At 35.0% G+C, this 12104-nt stretch overlaps 1 protein-coding gene across 30 annotated transcripts in view; it reads left to right on the forward strand.

Moving 5' to 3' along the window:
* The window catches only part of NFASC (neurofascin), a 2999343-nt gene that overhangs the window by 2025945 nt on the left and 961294 nt on the right, over positions 1-12104 (forward strand). For all 30 annotated transcript variants that reach the window (XM_044076767.1, XM_044076768.1, XM_044076766.1 and 27 more), the window contains one exon: positions 685-832. In XM_044076767.1, coding sequence (XP_043932702.1) covers positions 685-832 — 148 coding nt within the window. The remainder of the gene's footprint in view (positions 1-684; positions 833-12104) is intronic.

A 12104-nucleotide genomic window follows, 5' to 3' on the forward strand; every position in this document is an offset into this window, starting at 1 on the left:
GAAAGCAAAAAAATATATATTTAACTCTTAAATTATGTAATCTAGTTTGTTGCAATACAATGGCCTCACATTATAAACAATTTACAAAATATACATAATAAGTATTTCCTTTTTTCTATGTTTGCGGTGCACCTGCATTTGTTAGGACATGCATTTAACAACCACTAAGTCAGTAAGGTCCAGATCATTTACACTGGTCTTAGGTACAGAAATGAAGTGGTTAGGTTGTTGAGTTAATTTTTAGTTTGTTACTTCTTTGCTAAAAAAAAAAAAAAAAAAAAGTTATGATTTTTTTTGTCAGTATCACCTTAGCCTGAAACAGTAAACCAAGAACTGTTTATTGGTGTACTGTATTGTTGCAGGAGCCATTCATCTGCTAAATGACCAATTTAAAATGTTTGAAATCTGTCAGATGCTTTGCCGTAAGGAAGATTTGTTCACAGGAGGTGCTTGGAAGCCTTCCTCATCACCTGTCTGGGAGATTGAATATTATGAAATGGAACAATATGGTAACAGAGAAGGGTTTTTGTTGAATGCATAGCATTTCTACCTTATAGTATGCATTAGATCAGTTTGTTAGGGGCTTGGAGTGGGCAGGAGTTTTGTCTCTCTGTGTCTTTTCAGTAGGGTAGGGAATGAAAGATTAAAATAAATGACAACATGTCATTGTTCATTGCATTTCAGAACCCAGTAAAATATTGAAAGGACCAGATCACATTACAGTGAGACAAGGTTCTGCAGCTCGATTCGAATGCCGAGTAAGGCATGATGAAAGTTTAAAGCTCACAGTAACTTGGTATAAGGATGGTTCTCCTCTGTATATAGGCTACAGGTTTGTATAATTCACAGTTTTTAAATGCATTAATTGTATTTAAATTTTATATATGAGCATTTACTGCATGGTTTTTAACTTTTGCTTCACTGATATAATGGTCATGTGATGATGTGCATTTCATTTACAAAAACATAGCAGCATAAATTTCTATATTCTTTGATTTAGAGAGACATTTATAATATTTCTTTTCAAACGGGTCTATATTAGAACATCGAAGTTTCAAAACTTCGAATGTTCTAATATCAAACCCTATTCAGCAAAAGCTGAAAACATCGAACATACAGAACAGCAAATTTTTTCCTAGGGAAAAAAATTTGCTGTTCCAAAACACATACACAGAACACAAGCACACCAAATAAACAACAATCCACACACATGCACCTAAAATCTTACACCTAACCCTACACTAAACTATACACACACCACTAACTATCCACTTACCTTAACCCAAACCCTAACCCTAAGGTCCATCACTATCGCACACTCACCTCACCCGCGCCCTAACACTAACTCACCTACCCCACCTTAACCCTCACATCCACACAGTCGCACACTTACCTGACCCGTGCCCTAACCCTAACTCACCTAACCCACCCTAACCCTCACATCCACACAATTGCACACATACCTAACCCGCGCCCTAACCGTAACTCACCTAACCCGCCCTAACCCTTACATCCACACAATCGCCCACATACCTAACCTGCACCCTAACCCTAACTACCCTAACCCACACTCAATCGCACACCTACCTGAACCCAACCCGTAACTTTCCACCACAGCGTTGAAAATATCAAAACAACAGAAATGAACAACCAAATTCTTTCCCTAGGAAAAAATTTGGTTTTCTGTTGCTTCGATATTTTCATCTTTCGCTGAATAGGGTTCAATATTAGAACATTTGAAGTTTTGAAACTTCAATGTTCTAATATAGACCCATTCTAACAGTACTATTTTTGTGTTGTTAAGTCTTGGTTTGATTACTTAGTCTGAACTTTGTGTGTAGTGTGCTAGGAATGTGAAGCAGTAGTAGCCAGGAGTTTCCAATTTGTTCTCAAATGCTTGGGCTGATGCTACCCTCCAAAAATATTTCATTACATTTATCTTAAACATAAAACTAAAGATGCAGAAAATGTATTAAACATATTAAATTAGGATCCATTAATTGGATAGTTTGCAGTACAGCAAAGGTCATACATCATTTACATCGTTAGCCTTTTTGCTGGCTCACTTTGCCCTTTTAATGTCATCTGTTTGTTTTTTCTAACAGACACATTTGGTATCCTTATTATGGGTAAAATGTTTTTTACTTAAAAATTCATCAGTACACCAAGGCTTATATTATGTCTCCCTCACTAATATAAATGGATGGGACAGGCAGCGAGGATAATTGACAAACTTTTTGATAGTAACTTCTTGAACAGGTAGGGGCTAAGTAAGCAGTAATGCCTGAAAGGATGTGTGTTATTGTGAAAATTATGCAATCCCAGGGGTATTCTGAGGTCTTACACTGAAGGCAGAGGGGCTCTACATGCCTGGAAGTTATTTCCACAACAGTACACACCCTGGAGGTCATTACTGCTCTTAGGGATATGACTGCCTGTAAAATTTTGTATTTTTTAATTAAAAAAAATGTGTGTGTATATATAATTTCTTATGTAACATACTTTATCTGCCTAGTTTTTCTGGAGGAAGTATTTTACATCAAAAATGTAACATATGAAAGTATTTAATGACCTACACATATACATTCAGAAGCCTAGATATCAAGAGAGACACACACACATACATACATAGATGTAAAAACACACATTGCACTTAACAGCCAGTTTATTGTGTATCAAGACATAAATCTCCATGTGAGCAAACGAATTTAAATAAATAAATTGAATGCAAGGCTACTCTTCATTTGCCCTTTTACTATCCATCATTTTTTCAGCCATTTGATTCTTCAGCTGAACATCTGATGATTACAGTCAGTAAATAATGACAGACATTATGAGATGCATAACTCTTAATGTTTAATAAATCCATGCAGATAACTGTTGTAGTCAGAGCTGTCTCTTGTCTGTCTGTCTCTCACTCTCTTTCTTATGCATGCATGCAGTCACACAAGCAAATGCATACAGACACACAAAGGCTTTTTTTGTTTTACCTATTTTTTTTTTAATTTTATGCTTGCTAAACAGCAAAGTGCTGCTTAGTGAACATAAAAAATGCCGGCCATTTGCATTTTAATTGAATTGATTTTCAGTCAACATTACCTGTGCATTAACATCCAGCTGGAGAACATTATTTTTTTAGTCAGGATTTAAAGTACAGTTTTGTCTATTCTTTAAAGATACTAGTCACCATTGCTGCTCAGATGACACATTCAAACTTTTTACTTATTCAATAAATGCCTTGGAGGCATCAAGTTTTGCTAATGTTATTTTATTAATACAGAAAAGCAGCAGATAGCATTCAGAATCAAGTAAGTACTCTGCAGTAATGTTGCACAATGTAAGTGTACATTTTATTAATGAAAAAAGTCTGTGGTGCTTTTGCAAATAGTCTTCATGGGACCAAAAAAATGTCTGATAAAACTGCTCTTCTAAACAAGAATTGCTGATGGAATGCATGTTTATCAGAATGCTTTTTAAAGAAAGCTAGTACTGTGGCTTAACTGCTCACCTCCATGAGGTGTTTTTTCTAAAGACATTGTAGAAGTAACATGTACCACATGATGAGCAGCAGCCTAAAGCAAGACACTAGAATATGTAAAGGAAAACAGCCGACATACAAAACATTTCTTTTCCCAGCTACAAATATACACACACACACACACATATATATATATATATATATATATATATATATATATATATATATATATATATATATATATATATATATATATATATATATATTTTTTTTTTTTTTATTGAATTTACATAAAAATCAAGCAGTTTCAGAAAATTTAACAAGAAATATTTTCAGAACATAGTAACATAACTAACATAAAACAACTAAAGTATTTACAAAGACAGCTGCATACAAATTTTCATCAATATGAAAGATTGTAACAGTTCATGATGTGATTTAATCTTTTTTTAACAAATTTTGTAAGTTTACTCACATATTGTATGCATGTGTTTTTCTAGGTGTTTGTGATTTTATGGTCAAAATCTGTAAGTGGCATAAGTCAGTTATACCATTCTTAAATTCTGTAAAAGTTGGAGGGGAATTCGAAATCCAGTTTTTTGTAATGATCTTTCTGGCCACAACAAGTATTGACCAGATTAAGGGAAATTTTATCTCTTTTAACACAATTAGGTATGGGAGTGTTGAAAAGAACCATAGATCTATTTAAAATAAAGTTATCTGTAAATAAAGTTTGCAATAAATTAACTTTTTTTCCCAGTAATCTTTCACTTCAGAGTAGTTATAGAACATATGTGCCCATCCTATATTTACCCCAGACTTACATTTGTTACTTATGTTATTTTTTATTGATTTTATTCATAATTTGAGGTGTATAGAATGATCTATATAAAAACCACCAGGTATATAATTTCCATTTAAGGGAAGAAGTTGTTTTACCCGGTGATTCTAAGATAATTATTTCATCTTGTTTCTTGGGAGACTCATTATTAATTGCAAAACAGTAACTCCAAAAGTTTTCTGGGCAACTATGCACTTCTTCTCGAATGATTCTGTATATGTAGGATAGTTTACTTGTGTAAGAGGATTTGTGTTGTAAGATTAATTCCAGGTAGTCTATCAAAATTGGAGAATCCTGTCTAGCAACAGGAGATATCAAATCAAGTTTATTAGAAATTGTCTAAAGGTTTGTATGTTCAGCCATAGGGTTTTGTCCAGATAAATTCTTGTATTATTAAATCTGTACTTTTGACTTTTCTATCTAAAATAATCTGAAACCAAAATTTTAATTCCTTTTGTTTGAATGTTGTGTTTTTATTTGGATCAGATGAAAACAAGATTTCTTTAGTAAAGGCTATAAGGAATATCACAAAAATACATTCTTTGTAAATGGAGTGATTATATATAAAGTTTCTAAAAGTTGCTAAGATATTAAGAATATAGGTTGTTGAATGTTTTGCTGTAACATGGGTGGTTAAGTATTTTTTTTAAATCCATAACATAGGATTGTTTATAAAGTACATTTTATATGATTGTGGTTTCGTAATTAATTCTGCACTTACTGTTTCACAGTAATGTTTCCTTTTGGCCAAGTAATATGGGTCTATTAACTGAGTTATAGTTTTAATTATGGAAGAAATTGAATATACATTTAGGTCTGGGAAAGCTATTCCTCCCTTATTCCAACTGTTTAAATGATATTTCAAGGCTATTCTTGGTATTTTGGGGGTCCAGAAGAATTTTAACAACATTATGTTTAATTTTTTAGTTAGTGATTTAGTGAGTAATAATAAAACAGATTGAATAATATAATCTTGGTAAAAATAATCATATTAATTATAGCTAGTTTTTCATCTGATGTAAAAACAAACTGTATTCCACCTCATTATGAGAGCTTGTATGCTTTCAAAACATTTATTATAGTTTAGTTGTATTATGGTCTTAGTGTCTTTGGCTAATATAATTCCTAGGTATGTAATTTGTTCAGTGTTGGGTTTATATTTATTATTAAAACCTGTTATTTTATTTTTGTTTGAGTAAATGGGCAGGCTTTTTGTCTTATCCTCATTTAAGGACAGACCTGACATTTTTTGAAAACATTCTATGGAATCGAATAATGATGATACAGAGGAATCATTTCCATTTGAAGTTATAAGTACATCGTCAGCAAAAAGTTGAATTTTGGAAGATGTTTGTGTGTTAATTTCCAATCGTTCTATATTTTTATTTTTCCTAATTTCGTTAGCCCATGGTTCCATTATCAGGGTAAATAGTAAGGGAGAGAGTGGGAAACCTTGTTTGGTTCCTTTTATTATAGGAATATTAGATGATATGGATGTACCAATTTTAATGTATGCTAATGTCCCCTTATATAATTGTTCTAATAAATCAATAAAGTTTGTCGAAAACTTCAGACATTCAAGTAGTACAAACAAGTAATCCCAACTAATTAAATTGAATGCAGAATTTACAGTATGTCCAAGCTTATTAAAGTCAAATCTTTTATTTTCTTTGAGAATAATCAATTAAAGCTAAAGTTCTTTTAATATTGTCAAAATTATTTCTGTTAACTATAAAGCCAGTTTGATCTTCTTCTATTAAATGTAATAGAAATGTTCTCAATCTTTCAGTATAAATGTTCATGAACATCTTATAATCCACATCCAATAATGAGAGAGGCCTGTAGGAAGAGCAATACATTGGATCTTTATTCAATTTCAAGATAGGTGATATAAATGTATATTTCCATGATGGGGGTCTTATATAATTGTTCTGGGCTTTAGAGAATACATTATAAAGAAGGATAAGAGCACCTTTATGCATTATTTTATATATGTCTGGTATGATACTATTGTTACCTGGTGCTTTATTTTGTTTAAGTTTACTAATTTGAGTTTTTATTTCTGAATATGTTATTTGTTTATCTATAATTTTTGCTTGTTGTTTGTTAAGTTTACTATTGATCGTTTTATTAATATATTCTTTTATTTTATCTTTAGATTCAGTTGTAACAGTATTTTGATTAATTTTAAAGAACATGATCTCTGAATTCATCTATTATATCATGTAAATTGTAGACTTTCTTTTTTTTTATACTGAGTATATCTCTTTGATAAAATATATATTTTTTTAATATTCATTGTTTAAGGTAACACACATTATATGGTTGTGATCATTTTAATTTAACTTTAAGTCTACACTGAGCATGTCATGAGCTTTTGACAGCAAATATATTCAGAATGGGAACACATGATTGTATGTTATTTATTGCAGCTTTTCAGTCCTTAAAAATCACATTCACATCTTGAAGTGTCTGTATATCTGTATGGCTTCTTCAGTGATCACCAGATCTCAAATATCTGATAGGGCAGTTCTCTCTGCACATTTGAGCTTCCTTTTAGTATAGAGCTAGCTTCACTATAGCATGTCACTGAGACTTGAGTTAATACCTTTCCTGTGCCACTGTTGACCATCACAGTTCTCAAAATATTTGCATTATACGGATGTCTGTAATTTCCTCTGTACAGCTTTCATTTTCACCACAAATATAACTTCAAGATGCAACGTTTCCAGTTGCTTTTGGGTTATTACTTTATTTCCTTCCTTTAAATCTGGTAGTATTATCCAGTTTGTATCATTATAGTATTTTTATCTGTTGAATTCTGTCCGGCATTTCCATTACTTTGCATTCATTGCCATGTATCATTAATATAATGCAAGAAGCTTGTATATTTTCTTTACAGCCACCTGACCTTTAACAGCTGAGCTGTTTAGAGATAGTGTTCTTGTAGTGCAGGATTTTTATTCCTTATTTCAGATAGCAGTTTTCAAAGCTTTTGCAACAGCTCATTCTGTTATGATTATCTGATATTTGTATGGTTCTTTCCACTAGAGTTACACAAGTAAAATGAAAGATTTGCTGTGCTGAGCAACCAGTATCAGTACTTACCCTGTACAGTAACAACCCATGGGCTGTTACATTAAAGTGACAAGCCATGCTAGAAATTCATTTCTAAGTGGGAGTTTCATTCAGTTTTAAAGATTTTCTAGGATAAGCAGTTCATACCTATGATTACTGCAGTAATTAAATATTTATGCTGAAATTGTTCTGAGGGTGGTTAAGTACTTTATATTTTTATTTTTAAACTATACCACCTGTGCCCCTGCTTGATAGTGGCATAGGGTGCTGACTTGTTGGAACATGGGTTATACTCTTGGTGGGTCTACTTCACATTGTCAAAGGCTGACAATATCGAAGCTAATATTGTCAGCACCAGATTAGCGAAAGCAAAAAACATTGAACGTTTAAACGGAAATCTCCATAAGAGGAGATTTCCATTTAGTTCAATGTAGTGCAGTCTTGGGGTTGGTATATTTAAATAGGGGGGGTGTGGGGGTGCAGCCCCCACATGGGGGGGTGCAGGGGGGCTTGACTCCCTGCTTGCAAAGGTAAGTTTTTATTTATTTTTGTTTTTATCTTTCGATGTTTCAGAAGTCGATGATATGGTGTCAGCCATATCAGATTCGATATTCTGAAACTTCAATAAGATAATATAGATGCCTCTTGGCTAGGCTTGTAAGGGCCTCAGGGCCAATAGCCTAGTAGCTTCCTGTGATCCTATGAACCAAAGACATCTTTTGAAAGAAACTTGTCAGATGGCTGTCTTCTTACAATTTAAACACAATTTGTGCTGTTTTGCAAGTTTGTTTAGATATGTACTGCTAGTTCTTTTCTGTGTTCATAATTTGTTATGCATATCAGTTTTTAATGTTTACTATTTATTCAAAGTAATATTCATGGGCTTTATAAGAATTGTGCAGGAGAGTGGAGTTAGTGTGGGCATAAGGTAAAGGGATTGGGTAACAGGAGACTAAGTCACTAAAAGACTGAACTTTGTATGGCAAGAGAAGGAAGACAGAGTATAGATTTAGGCTTTGTATCACATGGAAGGGGGTATCTAAGGGAGGCATCAGAAAGGGACAAATTGAGATCACTGCCTCAGTCTTGTGTATATGCATGCTAATCCATTATAGAAAACTACTGCAACAAGAAGAAATTGACATAGGGATTCTAGGCTAGGGAGCTGGAGGAAAGTTTCTTGTAAGTGCACCTGTGTCAGCAGCCAGCATGATGAGAAAGGAGAAATTTGAAACATATAATCTGCTCTTTCATTGGATGTTGGAGAAGGATGGACACAGAACAAAGATGAGCAAAGAAGAGTAACCAAGCACATCTTGGAGATATTATATACAATGTTAAGAGTAAGGGAAGGAAGTTGGAGGAAGTTCTAAGGAGTGATTAAAGGAAAGAAATGAAATACAAGCGTAGGAATAGGCAGGGTGTATACTATGATGGGAGGTTGGTAAGGTAGGATGAATAGTAGGTGTACAGCATAACAGAAAGAAAAGAGCTGGATTGGAAATTGTCTCCCTTAAGAGAAATGTTGCAACATGGGGACCAGATTGATTACTTCCAATTGTTTTTCAGGATTAACTGATACAGATCTTCAGCAGATCACTGAGCAGTGCAGAAGCACCCAAGAAATGGAAGCTGAATGATACCTTTAATCAACTGTAGGGGGAGGGAGTGTTGTGCAGAAATAAATTAGGGAATTACAGGCCTCTTTGTTTAACAGTGGTGGCAGTCAGTCTCTGAGACAAATCTGGGGGGAAGATTACTTGCTTTTCTAGAGAGCAGTTCACCTGGGTTTATGGACAGAAGAAACTGTTCATTAAACATGATTCAATTTCTGACATATTACTGAAAACCTTTGTAAGGGAGTAGCAGTAGGAAACCTGGACAAAACACCTTTTCCTTTGGCCTCACACTAGGAATAGTTCACATGCACTAGACCACAATGTGGCTAATAGCAGCCTTGTAGAAAATGCATTACTTACCAACACTGTATTTCACCTACAATGTTTAAAATCTTCTCCCAAACCAAAAAAGCAGCCTATGTATGTATTTTTCTCAGTGATCTTCTAATTATTGAGTGTGTGTGTGTGTGTGTGTGTGTGTGTGTGTGTGTGTGTGTGTGTGTGTGTGTGTGTGTATGTGTGTATATATATTCATTAATCCCATAGGTCCCCATTCATTGATCCAAGTTGCACTTGAGTAACTACAGAGAGGAACTCTGCTTCATATAGGTGGGAAGGAAGCCTGTTCTAGAGAAGGGGTAATCTCTGCAACACATATCTGTCCCTCCTACATGTCTTATTTATGTTGCAAATGAGATTTAGGTCCCTAGATCCTGTGTTTCTGATGCTATTTGTCTTGCATATATGCAACAGGTCCATAAGAGCTGGATCACAGAATGTTTTGAATGCCAATCATACATAGCCTGTTGTCAGGCTATAAGCGACAGAGTACAAGGATAAGACTTTGGTGCAGTCTGAGTAGGACATGTTGTCTATGCCTTGTATTCTTTTTCTGAGGAACCTCTGTAGACAATCTAGTTATTGCATCATACCAAACAGGAGCACTGTACTTAGTGATTGGTCAAATGATGGCTGAGTACAACAGAACAATGACATACAGTATTTGAACCTAATACCACACCCTTGTTTATACATTGCATAAAATGGAATGATTTTCTTACCACAGCAGACATGATGATCAGATACCAAGCCACTGTCTACAAGTATCCCCAAATCCCTGACCCACAGGGTAAACTCTTAAAGATGTATTATCGATGCAGTAACTTCCAGGGTCTGATCGTTTTTCCAGAAGACACTGTTATACATTTTTTTTTTTTTTTGGCTTTGAGTTTTACACCTTGAGTCTGATACAGTTATTAGTCTGTGATATGCCTTCTTAGAGGATGTTTGTGTTTGTGACACATTATGTGACTGTGCCTAGTTTGCAGTCATCTGAGAACTTGGGTAGCCAGAGGCTTCTGACATTTGACTTGACTTCAGAGAAGTATATGCCAAAAAGAAATGGGCCTAGCACAGAGCCCTGGGGGACCTCCACTAGTCACTGGCCTTTTTTGTGAAGGTAGATCACATATCCTGACTCTGTGGGTCCTATAAGTCAGCTGGCTATCTATCAGGTGATCTAGGAGTTTATACTTAATTTTGTGAACCTGTCTACAGTGCCTGAGTTAACATGCTGTGTCAAAATGCTTTGCCCAGGTTAAGGTAGGAAGTATGTGACATTCTGCCCTCATCCATTTTTGGTGACCTTCTCAAGGAAGTCCACCAGCTTGAGTAGGCCTAACCTGCCCTTGACAAAACCAAACTGGTTAGGATCCAATGTCTGAAGGCTTCTTCTGTCATTATTTATCATGTCCATGATTATTATTTCTATGGTATTACATATGTGACTAGTCAGGCTTATGAGTCGATAGTTTCTCAATTCGGGGGAGGGCCTGTCTTTGTGCAAAGGGATATCAGTTGCAGTGCTCCATTCACCTGGCAAAAAGCCTGTTTGGATGTCATGACAGAATAGTGCTTCTACTGGGCCTGATAGGTAATGTCTCGTACTATTATAGAGGCATTGTTTAATATTACCAGGTACAATTGATGCAGTGATTTTCACCTTGAGGGAGGGAATTGGGGACTTGTTCCCTAGTGATAGCTGTGGTTGGGGATATATCTTGAGATGTATCTGGTGTAGAAAGAAAGGTAAAATTGGAACTTAATTTATCGGCCAGTAAATTTGCTGTATCCTCCTGCTGAGAATAGGTAGCTGCATTTACGATTAGTTTGACATATTGTGTGTTGTCTTTGAGATCTTGAACATAGCTGATGAATGCCTTGTGGCTGTCCTTAGACTGGGAGGATACTTTTACCTTAAATATTGCTTTGGTAGACTTTATTAGTCCTCCAAATTGTTTATTTTATTTGATATGAGAGATGTTACCTTACTGGACATTTCACTCCCTATATTTGGCCATAATTTTCTTCTTTTTGTTATACAACCTAGTAATGTTTGGATTCCACCAGGGTGGCTTGCTTTTTCAGTTTGTCCTGTGATTTTTTTCCGGTAGCTACTGCTGCCTGTATGTAACTGTATGCATGATTGTAAAGGGTTTTTTTAATGACTTCACATAGGCAGCTGTGTTCCTTTGGTCTGGGTGGGGGGCTTGAAATTTTGCCTGGGTGTCACTTAAAAGTCTAAAGTTCACATTGGAATAACTCTTAAAAGTTCTAGAGTTATGTCTCCCTTTTTATTTTTATTTCGAAGGATACAGATTTATTGTCTGACCTGACCAGTGAGGACATTACATGTGGGGGTGAGCTGGTCCATGGCATTTATGTCACTAAAGTATGAATCTTTGTGCCTGCAAGTTTGAGGTCATGTACAATTCCCAGTCTATAATGAGATAGTTGAAGTGCCCCATGAGTATGATGCCCGGATGAATGGCAAGTGACTTGAGTTCATTTACATAAAAGGTGTGGGTTTCCTGAGTTATAGAGTGAGATGTGTAGCTCACAAACATATGGTATGGGACATTGTTTACAGTGAGTTGTATGTGATGGAGCTCAAATGTATCTTATTGCTTGACCAGCCTTGAGAGTGTGTTTCTAATGTAAACTGAGACGCCTCCATCTTTTGTCCCTTTCTGTTCAGTAGCTTGTCTAAATGTGTGAAAAGCAATATAGCCCTCCAATGGCTTTAAAC

This window comes from Protopterus annectens, chromosome 7.part0, assembly GCF_019279795.1.
Source record: "Protopterus annectens isolate FY-2018-M chromosome 7.part0, PAN1.0, whole genome shotgun sequence".
NCBI classification, from domain to species: domain Eukaryota; kingdom Metazoa; phylum Chordata; order Ceratodontiformes; family Protopteridae; genus Protopterus; species Protopterus annectens.